General features: G+C 34.5%; 2 protein-coding genes across 5 annotated transcripts in view; one reads left to right on the plus strand and one right to left on the minus strand.

Moving 5' to 3' along the window:
* cbfa2t2 (CBFA2/RUNX1 partner transcriptional co-repressor 2) overlaps nt 1–3736 on the minus strand; it is a 40484-nt gene extending 36748 nt beyond the window's left edge. The window contains exon 1 of one of the 4 annotated variants that reach the window (XM_048198631.1): nt 3585–3736. In XM_048198631.1, the coding sequence (XP_048054588.1) occupies nt 3585–3612 (28 nt within the window). In that variant the 5' untranslated portion in view covers nt 3613–3736. The remainder of the gene's footprint in view (nt 1–3584) is intronic. The other 3 variants (XM_048198630.1, XM_048198633.1, XM_048198632.1) reach the window with 3 other exon arrangements.
* A 10214-nt stretch (nt 3737–13950) lies between these two features.
* Nucleotides 13951–21771, plus strand: part of snta1 (syntrophin, alpha 1) — a 40706-nt gene continuing 32885 nt past the window's right edge. Inside the window, exon 1 of the mRNA XM_048198638.1 lies at nt 13951–14313. Within this exon, the coding sequence (XP_048054595.1) occupies nt 14028–14313 (286 nt within the window). The 5' untranslated portion in view covers nt 13951–14027. The remainder of the gene's footprint in view (nt 14314–21771) is intronic.

Raw genomic sequence — 21771 nt, forward strand, 5'->3', positions numbered from 1 at the left:
CTTGCTGAAGCTCAACGGTGCCGCGTAACACGAGGATGAACCTCGTTGGTTCTTGCTGAAGCTCAAACGTGCCGCGTAACACGAGAATGAACCTCGTTGGTTCTTGCTGAAGCTCAAACGTGCCGCGTAACACGAGGATGAACCTCGTTGGTTCTTGCTGAAGCTCAAACGTGCCGCGTAACACGAGGATGAACCTCGTTGGTTCTTGCTGAAGCTCAAACGTGCCGCGTAACACGAGGATGAACCTCGTTGGTTCTTGCGGAAGCTCAAACGTGCCGCGTAACACGAATATGCATGAGATTCAAGAGCAAGAGGGCAAGATTTTGTGCAGCAGGACATTAGAGCAAGTAAATATTGACTAAATGATGAGACTTTTCATTTTCAGGCTAAATGAAGGGTATCAAAACAAAGACAGTTGTCAACACATGAGGTTAATATTCATGATGGGCGCAATCAGCAGCATAAGGAAATCTGAAATGGACTTTTCTAAACGGGGTCAGAGGCCCGACTCCAGGCGGTCCGGTCCTGTAATAATCCGTGTCTCCAGCAAAAACTGACATTCTGGGCAACAGTCGCTCGTTGGTGGTGAGAGAACTATTCGCTGTGGAGCCTCGACATCTGGATTCAATCTTCCACAGCCTGTCCGCACAGCGGTGGGCGACGAGAAACATCTGGTGGAGCTGATGTCAATTACTGCGTTGTGTTTCCCTTCCGAGATAATCCATCCAACACACACAAGCGAGTACACGCTCCCGCAAAAACGGCCTGCTGTGCGGCTAAACACAAGAACGGGGTCAATGACGCCTACATACACACACTGAGAGTCATATTTAACTTTATCAGAGGACGTTTGACAACACTGTTTTAACATTCTACAGCACTGCAACCACATACAGAGGAATAAAAGTGCACGTTAGGGCTGTCTGATATACTAGCATTTGCAATTGGGTGCATTGAGCGTCCATTTTTTTTATAGCTGGGACTCAAAGGGTTTGGTTAATTGCTAATAGGACGCAGCTCTCAGCAGCTTAAGAGGAGAACCGTGAAGCCAAAGCGGGCCAAGACTGCCTCGTTTAAACACTAACAGCTGCTAAAACCAAAGTGGAGACCCATGTTTCATTCCCCACTCTTCTTACTCTCTCTTTCTGACGTGCACAAACTCTCCCACGCGACCGGAGCGCCATGTTGCCAGCGCTGGAGACCCCGACGGCAAGAGCCAAGAGCAATTAAAGTGCTAATTCAAACCTGAAGGGCCCTTTTGTCCTGTGTTTCCTTTCTTCAAGTCAGAGGATCGGAATCTAACCACCCCAACACACACACACACACACACACAAACTTCCCGTCTTTCAAGATCTCCAGCCAAAGCTAAAGGGGAAAATTACACCAAAGTTCTAAAGCTTCACGTTTCCAAATGGATCCGCACCAAAAACTCACGAGAGGCTCATTAAAGAGGGATGTACACAGGCATTTAAGTTCCCAGGATGCTGGACAAAAAAACTTAAATTTGATGTTTTGGAAATAGTCCATTGTATTACCATGGTAATTCCATGTTTTTTAAACAACACTTAGAAAAAAGTACCATGGTACTACCATTATTTTGGTTTGTTGGACATGTACCATAGTTTTAGCAAGTTTTCTGGACATTTACCATGGTATTTTGGGATATACATTGGAATACCGTGCTACATGAGTTTCAGTACCATGGTATAGTTCATTGTTTTACCATCTGAAGCAATTAATAAATACTATATAATTAAACATTAATAAATACTATAATAGTAGTACTAAAATAACACTGATCACAGCAAAAATGATAATGCTGTGGTACTTTGAGATATACCATGGTACTCAAATGTATGTGCCATGGTGTTTACACTGTACTTTCACAAATGTTTTTTGTAAACATGTACCATTGCAATGGACACATGCAGTGATATTCACTCTCATGATTAGTCAATCACCAACACTCATCCAACTACAGCCCATCACGCCCTCAAGTGGTCAAAACGATCATCACATGATCTTCAACATCATCAGATATTAGATAGATGCAGGCCAAAAGAAACAAAGAAACAAACCCCAGGGATAAAACAATGGCCTGCGTTATTCTCGAGCATGAGTGACCCTGACAGCGCTGCTGTGGCACCATGACATTTCATTGTAAACACACACACACATACACACGGGCCTCCTGTAGATCAGTCCACTGAGCTGCACTGAAGTCCAGATGGTGTGAAACTTTGCCGAAGGGATTAATGCCAAATCCTCCAGTGAGACACAAGAGAGGGTCCGTCTCCGACCCTCAAAACAGATTAGAGCTGGCTTACCATGCTGTACAGACAGCTTGCCATAACCAAACAGAAAACATTGTATTAGCAAGAAAATATACCATGGTACTTTGATACTGTAGTATGGGAACTACTGGTAGTTTTTACACGCTACAACAGGGCACTTCAAAGAATACCATGATTTACCATGATCCCATGATCATTTTAGTGTCCAAACAAACAAAAATCAAGGGAATAGCATGATAGCTACATGCACCCCCCACAAAACAACAACAAAAAACATGGTAACACCACCCTTACAAAAAACTACAGCGATGATAAGAAGGTGCCGTTTACATGGTATTCCAAGAGTACCAAGTTTGTTTGGTCTGCACTCTTACAGAAAAGTACCATGGTTTTTCAAAAAAACAGTATATGCTGGTAAGGCAGGTTTTGAAGCTGGTTTGAACTGGTCAAGTGCTGGTCCAATGCTGGTCCATGCTGGACCAGTTTAGGACCAGTACTTGACCAGCATAAACCAGCTCAAATCAGCATACCAGCTTTAACCTACCTTAACCGTGCTGTTTTTTTCAACAGGGTAAGCATACAGTAGCTATACCATAGAAATCCATGGCAATGCTGTGGCATTTTCTGAAGTACCTTATAACTTAAATTAATTAAAATATCACTTTTAGTGACATAAAAATGAAAGCATTAGATAATTTTACCATAAATATATGAATATAGCAATGGTAGCCTAACATACTGTGGTATTACTCTCTGACATCATCATAAACATTGTACAAAATATTGGCAAATTGATTAAAAAAAAAAGCACAATTTAATGATATAGTAAACAAAAAGGCTTTTTAGTACTCCTTACGGTAGTTGCCACTCAATTACCATAGTTAAGCTTCATGAACTGTTTTAAAGGATGTTGCATATGAATGCATTATGTTAAATGTGTTATAATGTTTCATTTATTGTGTTTAATGCTCACACAGAACGCGTTCTTCTGACGATCAAACAAATGGAACGCGGGAGTTTCGAATGCTCGTGACCCGGAGGCGCTGTTCGTGTGGCGCATGCGCAGACTTGCAAATAATAATAGTCGCAAAGCAAGAATATGTTTTGCATGAACGATACCTTGCTTACAGTAACACAAAAGCGACTCTAATTAGTGCAAACCATGGGCAATTCGCCGTACACCTCAAAATATGTGTTATTCTCGCTGTTCTGTTGATCTTTTGCTTTTGATCTGTCGCGATATGTCTTGATTTCAAATAAGAGCTGCACAAAACACGCTCAATCACTTACATTGAAACGCGCCCGGGATCCCGACCATTCTGAGCTCTTCTCGCGCTGACAGACTCTATCTGATGTGTGTTGAGTGGTTTGGTAGTTCTCCGATCTCCACTAGCACTGATAGATCCACGGACAGTGTGTGTTTGTGTGTTGATGATGATGATGATGATGATGATGGGGTCTGAACACTGACTGTGTGTCTCTGACATGTTCATTACTGGAGGTGGAGCTACAGAGACTCTGCTGATCATTACCTAAAGCACTGTGGTGATACCATGGTACAGCGATGGTACCATATGGTACCCTACTGAATGATTACAGTGCCATATACCATAATACATGTTTAAAATCATTGCATCACTTTGGTATTATTTTCAGAAAACATGGTAAAACCATGGGACATGTCCAAAAAAAAAGGTATTACCATTTGCACGTTTCCAAATCAGATGACCAACACATACAAACAAATACCATGATAATACACTGTAAATATAAAATAAAAATCATGAAATCAAATAACATATCTTGAGTTTGTTGATTAAACCAATTGCCTTCATTGTAGTAACTCAAATTTTTAATTTCAATGAACTTAAAATTTTAAGGCAACCAGGTAACTTACTTTTTTAAGTTAAACCAACAATTCTTTTTTTTTTTTACAGTGTATGTTCCTCTGGTTAATTGGTAATGTACCATAATATGAATTTCAGGACCATGGGATATATTAAATATATTAAAGTATGCTTTTTATTATATTACAGTAGGTTGGTTAAAGGTTGTTGAGGTTCACTTGACAAATAAAGTTATAAAAGAATAAATATTCCATACAGGCTCTCAATCAATATGAGCTCATGCTATTTTAGTATTATTTATATACTTTTTTTATTAATATTATTTAATACTTATACAGTATTTATTAATCTTCTGAATTAGCTTTTATTTTTATATTTTCAATTTTTTTATTAATTAAAAAAATATGTATTTATTTTTTAAAATATTTCTATTTAGCTTTATCTTAATTTCAGTTTTAATAATTTTAGTACTATTTTTTATTTTAGTCAGTTGCCAAGGTAACATTTTCAAGTATTTCCATCTAATATGTATATTTTATTTTATTTTATTTTAGCTTTAATTCAAATAATTAAAACAATTTTAATAGTTTTAGTTAAACAATAACAAAACTGATATATAAGTTATATTTTAGAAAATAAATTAGGATATTTTTAAAAAAGTTGATGAAAAGTACAAACACACACACATATATATATATATACACACACACACAGTCAAACAAATTTATTCAGACACCTTGAACATTTCATTCATTTAATACAGTTTATTCTCTATAGTTTAAAAATGGTAATAAAATATGAAAAAAAAAGTAATCTTAATTATGTCAGATAACACTTAAGCAAAACATGGTCAGGTCAAAGTGTCTGAATAATTTTTGGTTCCAAATATGCATCAAAATTACTAATAGTCTGTATGAAGAATTTTTGGGTATAATATGTCACAGTTTACTTTATTTTGCTATTCTCACTATCACTATCACTATCTAAAAAAATCTAAAAATGTCTGAATAATTTTTGGTTTGACTGTATATATATAGGCTATATATATATATATGTGTGTGTGTGTGTGTGTGTGTGATTTAATATTTTTAAATCAAAAGAAAATCCTTATATTATATTAGTTTTGGTTGCATTTGAGTGTAAAACTATCTTTAAACAAATGTAAACAGTGTTCCTGAGGTGTCTGAGAATATAGTGGGAGTCCCTGAATTTCAAAAAAGTTGACAAACATGACATTGACTGATCCCTAAAAATCAATAGTGTCTAAACAGTTTTCCTCTCATCTCTGTGTTGGTGTGGCACAGGCTCAACTGTGTCCATCCATGTTGGTCGTGTCTCCAAACAGGATGAGACTCTCTCCCCTCCTCCTGTTGCCTCCCACACCAACACATGCCGCTCATTCTTTCCCCGTCCCCTCGCGAGTCGCCACCTGCTCTCGAGCGTGCGGCACAGCTGCTGATCAACAACAACAAATTAACACCCGCCGTCCTGCAGAGAGGGAGCCCGAATGATGCGCATGAAAAAGATGCTCTTCCTCCTACACTTAAACATCTCACTGCAATACATACAGAAACAACAGATGCAGGGCTGAACATGAAGACAGCCAGAATATGTTAATGAGATTCTCTACACCTGTGTGAACTGACCACTCATCAGCTGGCTAGTACAGAGAAAAGACTGTGATGAGGAGCAGATTCAGACAGACGGAGTAATAAGTGTGCGCTCTATGAATACATCATGTTTGTGACCCAGCAGGCCTTTGTGATGATAATTTGTAACGGGCAAATGAGGCGGCGTGCGTTATGTCAACAAAGACAGAAATGCGTTAGTCCGAATGGCAGAAGTCGCCCTGCTGATGTGACTCGTGCCAGCGTGTGTGTGTGTGTGTGTGATTGACAGCTGGGCTTGTGTCTTTGTCACTGCTCTGTTCAGTGCATTAGCAGGTCTTTCACAATGCAGCAGCTTTACATCGCCCCCCTCAGCTCTTATTCTCCTGCTGTTCTGCTCCTGTGTGTGTGATTGTGTACCTGCTGTTCTCCTGAGGTCTGAGCAAAGGCCCGGGGTCAGAGAGGTCAGCAGGCAGACGCCTGGTTAACCCTCCAGGGTAAAGACACACACACACACACACACACACACACACACACGCCACTTCAAGACAGAAAGATTATATATGAGCAGATGGACACCAGGGACAGCTTATCGTCCGCTGACATACAGCACCTCCTCAACACAAACACACACATTTACATTTAATTTTTAGCAGGAAAACACACACACACACACACACGCACACACGCACACACACACACACACAAACTGAATTTGGCACTTTGGAAAATAGGAAATAAAGTGTGTTTAAAGGTTTATATTAAATTTTACTGCACATAATCTAGTGTTATTTTAGTATAATTTATAGATGAATTAATATATATATTAATATATAAATTAAGTTTTAGTTTGAGCTCAGTTTTCCGGTTTATTTTCAGTTCTTCAACTCAAACTTATTTCTGTTAGTTGCTGATGCAACATTTATAATCTAATATTTATATTTTATTTGATCTTTATTTCAATTAACAAAACCGATTTTTTGTCAACATTTTTGATCAAGATTTAGGTCCAAGTATATGATATAAATATACATTTCTTTTAAGCTTTTCATGATTTTTCTAATAACCTGGTAACACTTTACTGTAAAGGTTCATTTATTAACATAATTAACTTGAGCTACCAATGAACAATACTTCTGCAGCATTTATGAATATTAGTCAATGTTAATTTTTGTATCTGTTTGCATTAGTTGAATGTGAACAAACATGAACAAACAATTATGATTACTAACATTAACAAAGATTATTAAATATATATTTTTCATTGTTAGTTAATGTATTTACTAATGTTAACAAATGAGACCTTTGTGGTAAAGTGTCACCGTTAAACGTTTCATTTTAAGGATTCTGTGGTGTGAGGCCATGATTATAAAAATCATTAAAAATGATAAAAGACTTAAAGAAATGTTGATTAAAATAGTTAAAGATGAAGTATAACAAATCATACTGCATAATAATACTGAAAATATGTCTATATGTGGATAAAAACACACACACACGCACACACACACACACACACACACACACACACGCACATACGCACACACACACACACACACACACACACACGCACACACATGCACGCACACACACACAGCAAAGTTACACAGACAGACATACGACAGGTCTGAGACCCCAGACAGGCATGAAGGATTATGAGAGCAGATGGTATAAAAAACACCCAAATCAAAAATGCAAATATTCATATAACACCCCCAAATGTACACACACACACACACACCCTACTGTAGCATTTTTTTGGGGGAGATATAGATATATATATATATAATATATATAATATATAATGTTTTTAAAAGAAGTTTCGTCTGCTCACCAAGGCTACATTTATTTAATTAAAAATACAGTAAAAAACAGTAATATTGTGAAATATTATTACAATTTAAAATAACTGTTTTCTATTTGAATATATTTCATATATAAGTAATTTATTCCTGTGATCAAAGCTGAATTTTCAGCATCATTACTTCAGTCTTCAGTGTCACATGATCCTTCAGAAATCATTCTAATATGCTGATCTGCTGCTCAATAAACATTTAATGTGTACAATTGTACAAAATATTTGTGTACAATATTTTTTTTCAGGATTATTTGATGAATAGAAAGTTTAAAAAAAAAAAATTATCTGAAATCTAATCTTTTGTAACATTATAAATGTCTTTACTGCCACTTTTGATTGATTTAATGCATCCTTGCTGAATAAAAGTATTCATTTCTTTAATTTCTTTTCAAAAAAATAAAAATAAAAATTCTTACTGACCCCAAACTTTTGAACGGTAGTGTATAATGCTACAGAAGCTTTGTATTTCAGATAAATGCTGTTCTTTTGAACTTTCTATTCATCAAGGAATCCTGAAAAAAAAAAAAGTACACAACTGTTTTCAACATTGAAAATAATCATAAATGTTTCTTGAGCAGCAGATCAGCATATTAGAATGATTTCTGAAGGATCATGTGACACTGAAGACTGGAGTAACGATGCTGAAAATTCAGCTTTGATCACAGGAATAAATTACTTTGTAAAATATATTTAAATAGTACACAGTTATTTTAAATTGTAATAATATTTCACAATATTACTGTTTTTTACTGTATTTTTAATTAAATAAATGTAGCCTTGGTGAGCAGACGAAACTTCTTTTAAAAACATTAAAAATCTTAGTGGTTCCAAACTTTTGGACTGTACTGTATATATATATATATAATACACTGCCCTCCAAAAGTTTGGAAACACCCCTGGCAAAGTGTGGTTTTGGTTGATATCAGCATAAATCCTTATCATTTTTTGGTGCAAATACATTACAGTAACTTGACATTATCACTGAAGACCAGCAATAATAATTTTCATTTTGATTACATAATAATGGCAATATATTCATATCAAAGTCAGACATGCCCCTTTGCCAGCTGTGATGCTGGTTACTGGTTTAAACATGGCCCAGGTTTGTAAAAGATTTTTGGGTCAGCAGACCTTAATAGCTTCAACAACTGATTGCCAATTAAGTGTAGAATACAATGAACCAATCAGAACCCAGTTTAGGTTAGATAGCTGCTAATGGTGGATATTTTGATGAATCGAAAATTTAAGTTTTTTCTATGTATAAACTGTTTATGTAATTTTTTCTATGTATAAACTGTTTATGTAATAAAATATGTTTCCGTAGTTTGTGTTGTCCCTTATCAGTGCAAAATTATTACAAATTAAAAAGGATTCATGTCAAAATTGTCCAAAACCCCACTTTTCTAGGGCGTTTCCAAACTTTTGGAGGACAGTGTGTATATATATATATATATATATATATATATATATATATATATATATATATATATATATATATACATAATTATAATATATATAATATATTTAATTTTATATTAATAATATATATAATTTTAATGTATGTACATTTATAACACTATATTATATTATCTTTGCATCACACTACAGAAACTGGTTAACGCTGCTGTGAGGATGTTTCTAATACAGCGGCTGTGGGAGTGATGGTGACGGTGTATTTGTGCAAATAAAAACACAAAAAATATATTTAATGAAGTCCCTCATTCACTGCTATAAAAGTTTACCCAACTATGACGACTTCCGCTTCTGAGAATACCATGGTACAGTACATATCAAAATTTACTTTTCATAAGGGTGTCTTTGATTATATTATATTATATTATATTATATTATATTATATTATATTATATTATATTATATTATATTATATTATATTATTATAAATAATACTGACTATCCATAACTATGTACACTAAGCCATAGCACCGCTCAAACCCAATTAAAAATCTGCTTAAAATCAAAAAAGATGCAGAAAATTCATAACCTTTTTAAAGGTGCATTTTAAACATATTTCTCTAGTATAGTTCATCATTTGGTTTTGGCGAGTAAACAAATTTTATTACTTTAAACTTTATTAATTAGTTGTGAGGATGTTACAGCGACTTTTGCTGAAGTTACATAGTTACACCACTAGATGGAATGTATTGGACCTACACCTGAATACTGAATCATTCATTCAATCGATTCTTCAACATCACTGAATCGTTCAGTAACGAGGCGAGTCTTTTTGAGTACGTCAACGATTCGTTCTAAAACGATTCATTCAGGATCCGGTTGCATAAACTGCTCTTAAAAGTTAGTCATCTATTTTTCTCTTCAAGACTGGTCATAACTATGTTTTAAGTCAGTTGCATAACAAGGTTCAGTCTAATTTGAATCTGAAAAGGCTGGTTTTGTGTTGCTCTCAGGCTCTTGCTTTGATTGAATCTATTTGTGTTGTTGCCAAAGTCTGAGGCCATGAAACTGTCTTACAGGCATTTATATTCATCATTTATATTTAGAAATATATATGTCCATGGAATAATTTCACTATTTTTGCAAGATCAGAGTTTGAGAAACACCAAGTCTTCCGTCATTAATTCAGTGATAAAACAAAACAGGTCAGACTCAGTTTTTATTTAAGCTTGTTCGAGATGCTGCACAGACCGATCGGCGAATGACATTAAAGTACCGCGAGAGCGATTAGAGAGCAAACAACTCCTTATGCTTTCCAATCGCTCTCGCGGTACTTTGATGTCATACGCCGATCGGTCTGTGCATCGCAGATGCATCTTGAACAAGCTTTATGTTTCGTTCATGAAACTCGACTCGATTGTACAAATGATTCAATTTTAACTTTTAATACAGACACTTGTCGCCATCTACTGGTGAAAGTATGAAACTGCAGTAAAAGTCATAGACAAGCGGAGTGATACAGACAGTGAAAAGTCTCAGTGCTGTTGGACTGTATATCAGCACTATTTCCTAGTCTTTTTATTGTTGGTTTACATTACAGTATTGCTTGTAAAAAGATTCATGCCAGAAAAGCACTTTAAATTAGCACTTTGTCTACAGCAACACCTGCTCATGTCAAATGTCTTCATAAGTAGGGCTATTCATAGGCAAAATGTCTATTGAGTATCAGTATTCATCTAAAAACTATTTATTTTTGTTCGTTTTCCACTATTAGGCATGAGGTTAAGAAGAAATGAAGTAGTGGTTTATTATGTTTATGTGTACTTTAGCTTTTTTAAATATACTGTATAAAAGGGCATTTGAGGAATGATTGCACCACTAGAGGGAGACAGAGTTAAAGCTATAGAGGTGAGGAATCTGTAAGTGTTAAAGAGAAGCAGCAGAAAGAGAAACTTCACTGCACAATGACTGCAGAATCAGTGATTGTATATGTATGGAGGTCAGTGAGGATCATTGTGTTTGCTGAGGAACAATCCAAACATTTCCACGAATAAAGAGACTAATTAGAGCCTTTCTTCTGTAATTAGGATGAATAGTTTCACACTGTCCCGTCAATGCAAACTCAAGATTCTTTCACAGCATTAGCAGCAGTCTGAAAATGACTTTCAGATGAAGGGCTTCAGCTGTCTGTGCTTTATATCTGACAGCTGAGATCTGAGATAAAAATAATACCCTCACAAAATATACCATGCTAAAAATGTACTATAAATAAATGTTATGCCAAAATACCACAGTTGTGATATCAGATAGTAAGACCATGGTGCTTTGATATTAAGGTGCTGAAATTCATCTTCCATGATACACCAAATGTGCTGTAATGTCATTTATTTTATGTGGTTTTGAATATCATTTTTCAAATATTTGTAAGAAGTTTACATAGAACAACAAGAACAATACACACTTACTCTCTCTCACACACACACAGGTTTTATTTTACTAGGCTAAAAAATGCATAGGAAAAAATGCAACATAATCTGTTATTAATATTTTATTGGTTCTCTCTTGTTTTTGCATGTGTTTATAATCTCTCCATATGACAGCCTGGACAAAAATTATGTCGCACAATTTGTCGTGCTTCATTGCGTTATTATCACAAATAAAACAATCAACAAAACATCACTTTTAGCCACTACTTTATAATAACTAAAAGATATTTATATGAAGTTAAACATTCATTTTTCAAAGTTTTTCTTTGATTCTCATCAAACATAACAGGAATTATTCAATTATTATATTCTTAAAAAATAAAAAATGACAGTAGAGGATCCATGCCAGGCTTATGCATTTATGTAGGCCTATAAATAAAGTATCAATTTACTGAATGCAAATATTAAAATTCTGAATTTTTTATATTTTGTGAGGTTTAAAATTGAAAATGGTAAAAAAAAAAAAAAAAAAAATTGTTCATAAACAAATAAATGTGGGCATAAGTGGAGGAATATTCTTTTATTATGATTTCTTTTTAAAAAAATCAGTCTGTGGCTTACATGCATGGGGCCATTTTGTTGTCATGTGACATGTATACCCATGTGACCCCTCTAGCCCCTCATCAAGTCTTTTTATTATGATATTCATGACTTAAAAGTTCATTTTTATTAATATTATTAGTAATGATTAAGGGTTAGTTCACACAAAAATGAAAATTCTGTCATTAATTACTTAATTACTTTTTGTGCGCCAAAAAACAAAATAACTACTTTATGACAATATCTAGTGATGGGTGATTTCAAAACACTGCTTCATGAACCTTTACGAATCTTTTGTTTCGAATCAAGGATTCAGAGTGCCAAAGTCACATGATTTCAGTAAACGAGGCTTCGTTACGTGATAAGTGTTTCAAAATTTCAATGGTTCACCCATGACTTTGGCCGCTTTATACACACTCTGAACCACTGAATCCAAACAAAATATTCGTAAAGCTTCGGAAAGGTTAGTTCACCAAAAAAGAAAATAATGTCATTAATTACTCACCCTCATTCCGTTCCACACTGTAAGACCTTCGTTAATCTTCAGAACACAAATTAAGATATTTTTGATGAAATCCGATGGCTCAGTGAGGCCTGAGCAATGACATTTCCTCTCTCAAGATCCATTAATATACTAAAAACATATTTAAATCAGTTCATGTGAGTACAGTGGTTCAATACTAATATTATAAAGCCACGAGAATATTTTTGGTGCGCCAAAAAAAAACAAAATAACGACTTATTTAGTGATGGCCGATTTCAAAACACTGCTTCAGGAAGCTTCAGGAATCAGCGTATCGAATCATGATTCAGATCACATGTCAAACTGCTGAAATCATGTGACTTTGGAGCTCCGAACAGCAGATTCGATACGCTGATTCATAACGTTCTGAAACTTCCTGAAGCAGTGTTTTGAAATCAGCCATCACTAAATAAGTCGTTATTTTGTTTTTTGGCGCACCAAAAATATTCTCGTGGCTTTATAATATTAATATTGAACCACTGTACTCACATGAACTGATTTAAATATGTTTTTAGTACATTAATGGATCTTGAGAGAGGAAGTACCATTGCTGTCAACACAGGCCTCATCGGATTTCATCAAAAATATCTTAATTTGCGTTCTGAAGATTAATGAAGGTCGGATGTGGAACGGCATGAGGGTGAGTAATAAATGACATTGTTTTCATTTTTGGGTGAACTAACCCTTTAATATTATAAAATCGACGAGAATATTTTTGTGCGCCAAAAAAAACAAAAACAACATTTTAACAGTATCTAATGATGGCCGATTACAAAACACTGCTTCAGAGCGTTATGAATCTTTTGTGTCGAATCAGTGATTCGGATCGCGTATCAAGCCGCGAAACTGATGAAATCACGTGACTTTAGTGCTCCGATTCACTGATTTGATTCGTAATGCTCCGAAGCTTCATGAAGCAGTGTTTTGAAATCGGCCATCACTAGATATTGTTAAAAAGTTGTTATTTTGTTTCTTTGGCGCACAAAAAATATTCTCATCACTTTATAATATTAAGATCCACTGAACTCACATGAACTGATTTAAATATGTTTTAAGTACCTTTATCAATCTTGAGAGAGGAAGTACCATTGCTGTCAATGCAGGCCTCATCGGATTTCATCAAAAATATCTTAATTTGTGTTCTGAAGATGAACTTACGGGTGTAGAATGACATGAGGGTGAGTAATTAATTACATTATTTTCATTTTTGGGTGAACTAACTCTTTAAAAAGTCTATTTAATTTAATTTATTTTTATTTCACCTATTGAAATTTTTGCATTGATGTTTCTGGCAATATTGTAAGAAAAGCATAAGACAATATAGTAATGAGAGAGCGAGAGAGAGAGCGAGAGAGAGAGGTGTAGTAGAGGGGTTTGGTTTAGTTAGTAGGAGGGCGTAAGTTGAGTTCGGGACTGCAGCGCCCGTCCGCTCCGCTGGTATTCCAGGAATGTGTTGATCATGGCGGCCGCTGTGAAGCCCGTGAAGAGCGGATTGCTGGAGCTCCGCGTTACCGTTCACCACTGGATCCGCGTGCTCGCCACTCTCAGCGAGGACTCGTTCACCGTGAGTCCCGGAGAAACCGCCGATGAGTCCGCGAACAGCTGCTCGCCCGCGCCCGGAGGGGCTGTTAACGGGGATCCGGCGAACCTCAGCGCCTCCCCGGTACCGGACACCATCACGAACGTCAAACGAACCGTCCGAGTCACCAAACAAGAAGTTGGAGGACTCGGAATAAGTATTAAGGGTAAGAGAACTAGTTTATATTAGTTATCAGAATGTTATTAAACTTCCTGAAGAGTTTGGAAACCGTTACTTTCAAACTAGCATATGAATAATTCATAAAGGATTCATAAATATTATGTAGGCTATTATGTTGTACATTTTAAACCACTACTTCAAATCTTTTAAAATATATATTTTTATTTTTTTATTATTTAAAACTTGGCTTCTTAGACATGTACTATGGTTTTAATTCAAATATTCATGGTAACATCAGATGGCACTTACTAAAATATATCATGGTACTGAAAACAATACTATGGTTATATATGGTACTTCATGGATTTACTATGGTATCATGTCCAAAATGTCTAAAAACCCTACTTTTTTGATAATTTATACAAGTTCAATTCATGGCAATATGGTATTACTATCTGATACCATAAAAATCTTGGACTGTCATGAAAATACTACAGTAAATTCATTTCAATACCATGGTATTCAGGGACTTTGCTATAGTACAGTATCTTATTTTTTTTTATATATAATATCCTAAAACTGTGACAGCTGTCAAAATTAAGTGACCATATCAGTCATGATGTTTTATTGTGATTTGCATGATGTCGTGTCATTGGTGTGTGCTGAGATTTACGGGTCAGTGAATCATACAGTGTGTGTGTGTTCTCGGGGCGGGGGGGCGTTTGCACCCCAATGTCGACAGCTGACTGGAGAATTACCCATCATGCTCAGCCTGTCTCTGGCTTCAGATGAAAGCTGTGGGACGAGAGCAGAGAAGAGTATGGTGCTGTTTATTTTAGGGAGCCAGAGAGGGACGACCTTGCCTTGAGTCCGAAGTGCAGTTGTATGTCTATATTTACAGCGCTGTGAGTCTTTGAGTCCGTCGCTCCGACACTTTTGGGCTCTTCAGTCTTTCAGATGCCTCAGACTCACAAATATGATCATCCTCATGCAAGGAAGCCACAGTCTAAAATATAAAAGGCAACTACATTTTCATTTATAAAGGCCCAATTTATACTGTGAAAGAGTAATGTTATAAATATGTGAAAAATAAAATTTGATTTTTTTTAGTTTTTATTGTTACATTATTAATTTTTTGTTGAACTCAATCTGTATTATTTATTAATTTAAATTTATATTATAAAATGTATATTATATTTATTTTACAAAATTTTATTATTTATTTTAACCCAATTCATTTATTTTATTTATTATTATTATTGTTATTTTATTTTTGTAAATATTTTATATGTTTTTATCAAAACTTTTCCATTGACCCCCTAGCACTCCCGAACCCCAGTTTAAGTCATGCAAACTTAACAGCTCCTCCTCTTTGCTTGGGTTTATATATATATATATATATATATATATATATATATATATATATACACATTAGACACATATATATCACAGATGCACCGATACTAAATTTCTCCACCGATACCGATAATGATACCGATAACGATACCGATAGTTTGGAGGTTCTTCCTTTTATACCTCCTTCTAAATTAATGATAGGCTACTTTTATGATAATTAATAATTAATCATTATATTTTAATTTATAAAGGCCCAATTTATACTGTGAAAGAGTATTGTTATAAATATGTGAAAAATAAAATTTGATTTATTTTAGTTTTTATTGTTACATTATTAATTTTTTTCAACTTAATATAGTATTGTACTGTATTATTTATTAATTTAAATTTATATTATATTTATTCAAATAAATTTTATTATTTTATTTTTACCCAATTTATTTATTTTATTTATTATTATTATTATTATTATTATTATTTATTTTATTTTTCTAAATTTTTTAAGTCTTTTTATCTAAACTTTTCCACAGACCCCCTAGCACTCCCGAACCCCAGTTTGAGTCATGCAAACTTAACAGCTTCTCTTCTTTGCTTGGGTTTGTATATATATATATATATATATATATATATATATATATATATATATATTATTATTTTTTTTTTTTTTCATTAGACACGTATATATTAGAGATGCACCGATACTGATAGCCGATTATTCAGAGTGATATCTGCCGACACCAATGACGATACTGACGATTTGGAGGTTCTGCCTTTTATACCTTCTTTTAAATTAATGATAATTTTGTTATAATTAATAATTAATCATTATATTTTGACAGAAATTCAAACAAAAACTTTATTCTCTCCATTTCATCGTCTTGTTTCAGAGTAACTGGTATCAGTTATAAACAAACACGTAACTCAAATTAATATTAACACACATTAACTACATTCTGAAGATTTAATTAATATTTCTTAATCTGAATGTTATTAATTCATATAATTACTATTAATATTGAACATCAAACTGGTTTCTTAGCATTTCTTTACACAAATCACAAATTCAGTGCATTTTCCTGCTCTCTTTTGATTGACAGCATATATCAGCCCTGACTGTCGGCTGTTATTAAACACTCAGCCAAAAGCCAATAGTGTGAAATTTTGGCTGATACTGATTACTGGCCAGTGCATCTCTTTTATATATATATATTTTATTTGTCACAATCTAGAAATTATCCAACTAAAATTTGATGACTCATGTAGCCCCGGCCCTTTTCAGCGCTGCGCTCGTTGTGTTTTGTCTTCCGGTTTGTATTTCCACAGCATGAAGGAAAGATCTTACGGATTTATGAATGAAATCTTTCTGGTCTGCTGACATTTGTTATGACATCCACTTCAAACATTACAATGCTCACGATAACTTTCGTTAACTCTACAGTAAGTAAATGGAAGTTCAGAGTTGTTGTTTCTCTGGGGCGTAAGGTTTATTGGATGCTGGAATGTCAAGTTTAATTTAGATATCGGCCTCAAACTGTAACTGATTTTAGTTCAGATATTTTGTCATGCCAAGTGTGCATTGCATTTTCAGCATCGCCACAAGGTGTGCTACTGCAGGAATGTTTTTGGCCTAAATCAGTGATTCCCAAACTTATTTTTCAGCCAAACCACTTACATGTGAAATATTTGAGTAGTTAATCTTTCAATAAATTACCAACACATTTGCATATTCTCAGTGTTGTGATGATGGATTATGGTCAAATAACATGCAGGTAAACATAAACATTCAGTTAATTTTGATTGTTTTTATTTTAAAATTATTCATATATTGGGCTGCACACATTTATTTGAAATTATTTTGTCATATATGGTGATTTTAACTGAGATACAGGATTTTATCTTATATGATAACATTTCATATCGACTCGAATGCAGGGTTTTAATTATTATTATTATTAGTTTTAACTCAAATGATAAAAATAAAGACATAAACAACAGTTTGTTGTTTTTATAACTGTTTTCTCTATTATCCACGTAATAACTTACAATTGCTATGCAAATTTCATACATAAATTTAGTGGAATTTTCTGCATGTATGGATTAAAAATATAAAATATGTCCCCAACTAATGAATCTCGACCATTTCCACCACTTGGTCAATATAGTGCAAAAGTGTTATTACAATAGTAATAATTCTTATTTTGTTAAAATTTTTATTATAATAATAAGAATTCTTATTTTAATTTATAATATTATATGCCCAAATTTTGTAATTATATTATTTAATAACTTTACAGGTACTGTAAAATTTACTGTTATTTTTCTAAAAAACTCATTTTTTAATTTTACAGTGCAATAGTATTATAAAATAGTAATATTTTTATTATATTTAATATTTTCATTTTGATAATAAGAATACTTATTATTATTATTAATATTAAACTAATAATAATAATAAGTATTATTATGTTATAATCATATTTTTGCCCAAATTGTGTATAATTATATTGAATAATTTTAGTTACTGTAAAATTTTATTTTTCTAAAATTCTATTTTATTTTATTTTACAGTGCAATAGTATTATTACAATAGTAATATTTCTTATTTTAATATTTTAATTGTGATAGTAATAATAATAATAATAATAATACTTATTAATAATAATAAAATAAGTATACATTTATAATCACATTTTTGCCCAAATTGTGTATAATTATATTGATATATAATCACAAAAATGTTGCCCTGATTCTGCATTCCTTCAAAAAAAAAAAAAAAACAGAAATCTTGGAGCTCTTTTAAAAAATGCTTTTTTAAATCAGTCCCAATTTTTATCAGGAAAATCAGATTTTCTCCCCAAATCATGCATTGGTTTCACTTTTTAATTGTTATGCTAATAATATAATTTGTAACTAAAATACTTTTTGGTCTCAGACCTTTGAACACTGTATTTGCTCAAGAATGATGCAGTCAGCGGAAGGTCGTTGCATTTTAGCAATAGTGTGTTTGTGCAGGACGTCCTGGCAGGGACTGCAGAGAGAAATGATTGATAACCTGCTGGAGCTCAAGCAGAGAGACCAGAGATTGCCAACGGTGTCTGGCAGGAGCCGAGCTCCCACCCGCATACACGTCACATGTGTCTTTAAGGGTCAAAAGGTCACTAGAATAAAGGCTAAAGCCCCTGAAAGCAAATTAGGGGTAATTAGATGAGACTATGTCTGATATACACTGACGATGATGGTGAGGAAGAAGCCGCTCGTGAACACGGCCACACAGTCTCTTTACAGCAATATAAAAGCTGGACCCACATATAAATGTTTTATGGTTTATACTCAAGGTGGCTGTTTCACATGCCCTTGAATTTCTAGATGTAAGTTTAAAGCGTAAGAGACCAGCTGCCTAATTCTCATTGGATATTTCATTCAGATGCTCGTCTCCTCCAAGAGAAACCCACAGACCGAACCATCACTCACTAAAGAAGATATATGTGCTTTGGTCTGTAATATTTGGAGCACACCCCAGCTCAAGGATGAAGGCGATGAAATTTTGATTGGTTTTACAGTGTTGCCCATAAATCACATCAAAGGGCACATCAGTACTCAAGATTTAGAGTTTTTTTTTTTTTTTTTTTGATGCAGTTGTTCTGTATTTAGCTATGCATATGCATGCTCATTTTTGAACTAGTTTAGATTTAAGAGACTTTTTGTATGTAATGTTTTGTGTGAACATGCATGATATTGGAAAAAACTGACTATTTGTATTTTGTGCAATATACAACCAGAATTCTGGAAGTGTTGGGACGTTTTTTAAAATTTGAATAAAATGAAAACTAAAAGACTTTCAAATCACATGAACCAGTATTTTATTCACAATAGAACATAGATAGCATAACAAATGTTTAAAGAGCTCATTTCAAATTTGATGCCTGCTACAGGTCTCAAAATAGTTGGCACGGGGGCAACAAATGGCTGAAAAAGCAAGAAATTTTGAAAAGATGGGAGAACATCTAGAAACTAATTAAGTTAATTGATATCAGGTCTGTAACATGTCTTAGAGAGGCAGAGTCTCTCAGAAGTAAAGATGGGCAGAGCTGTGAAAGAGTGCGTAAAAAGATTGTAGAAAACAATGTTCCTCAACGTCAAATTGCAAAGGCTTTGCAAATCATATCATCTACAGTGTATAACATCATCAAAAGATTCAGAGAAACTGGAGAAATCTCCGTGCGTTAGGGACAAGGCCGAAGACCTTTATTGGATGCCCGTAGTCTTTGGGCCCTCAGACGACACTGTGTCACTGCATCGTCATGATTGTGTCAATGACATTTTTAAATGGGCCCAGGAATACCTCCAGAAACCACTGTCGGTAAAAACAATCCGCCGTGCCATCTGCAGATGCCAACTAAACCACTGTCAGTAAACACAATCCGCCGTGCCATCTGCAGATGCCAACTAAACCACTGTCGGTAAACACAATCCGCCGTGCCATCTGCAGATGCCAACTAAACCACTGTCGTAAACACAATCCGCCGTGCCATCTGCAGATGCCAACTAAACCACTGTCGGTAAACACAATCCGCCGTGCCATCTGCAGATGCCAACTAAAGCTCTATCATGCAAAAAGGAAGCCATATGTGAACATGGTCCAGAAGCGCCATCGTGTCCTGTGGGCCAAGGCTCATTTAAAATGGACCATTTCAAAGTAGAAAAGTGTTCTATGGTCAGACAGGTCCAAATTTGACATTCTTGTTGGAAATCACGGACGCCGTGTCCTCCGCGCTAAAGAGGAGGGAGACCTTCCAGTGTGTCATCAGCGTTCAGCTCAAAAGCCAGCATCTCTGATGGTATGGGGGTGCATAAGTGCATATGGTTTGAGCAGCTTGCATGTTTTGGAAGGCGCTATGAATGCTGAAACAATATTTCAGCAGGACAATGCAAAAACACATACTGCAGCTATTACAACAGCATAATACGTCAAAGGTGACCACGAACTCTTTAGCAGCAGGAAACCTATATCAGGCAAGAACTGGACCAAATTCCAACACCAAAACTCCAGAAACTCATAATTTCGATGCCCAGATGTCTTCACACTGTTTTGAAAAGTAGAGGAGATGGTAAACATCCTCCCGTCCCAACTATTTTGAGACCTGTAGCAGGCATCAAATTTGAAATGCGATCATTTTGTGCATAAAATTGTAAAATTTCTCAGTTTAAACATTTTTTATGTTATCTGTGTTTTATTGTGAATAAAATATTGGCTCATGTGATTTGAAAGTCTTTTAGTTTTCATTTTATTCAAATTTAAAAAAAAAAACGTCCCAACATTTCCAGAATTCAGATTGTATATTACAATATAAAAAAACCCAGTAATTTTCACCAGATTACATAGATAGCTATTCTTGAAAATAATTAATCATTCTAGAATGATTGGGGTGATTTTGCATCTGCATAGAAAATAATGTGTGACACAGACGACTCATGTGCACTGAAAGCTGCTTCAGACAGCGCTTGAATGGACAAAAACACACAAAATTATACCAAAATGCCAGTTTTGTTGAGTATCCTCACAAGCACAGTTTAACGAGTTAAATGAAGTCTTAAATGAACACAAATAATTGTGGGGATGCGTGTCAGATCCACGTCATGCGGCAGGTCTTAAAGTGACAGCAGCCTAATAAACCTGCTGCTGTCCAGACCATACCTTGTTTGTCCATATTTTTCATTGGCAACCCATCAGAAAGTTTTGAAAGAAGAAGCTATTTGAGTAGTTCCTTTTGTGGTTATGCTAGACTTTGAAGGATGTGGTGGCACTGTCGTACTAGCAGCTTATTTGCAGACTTCTTCATTTCAACATCACAGATTGGTCATCTTTGTTAGCACATGATTAAAAAAAGACTTGCTAGACAGTAGAGGCGTTCTTACTAAGTTAAGAGAAACTTACTTTTAGATATACTGGTTGCCTAAACTGCTTAGTCATTTTTCTTTAAGACTGTTCATAACGTTAAATAAAAATGTAGACAGATCTAATTTTATAACAGGAAATTAAAACCGATTAACCCTAACTAACTGCTATTTGGTCATACTAGTTCTTAAGATGAACTTAAGATGAACCATCTATAAGTAAAAAGTTGGAAGAGAAATTTTAGTCTATGCT

Source organism: Megalobrama amblycephala, linkage group LG8, assembly GCF_018812025.1.
Source record: "Megalobrama amblycephala isolate DHTTF-2021 linkage group LG8, ASM1881202v1, whole genome shotgun sequence".
Lineage (NCBI taxonomy): Eukaryota > Metazoa > Chordata > Actinopteri > Cypriniformes > Xenocyprididae > Megalobrama > Megalobrama amblycephala.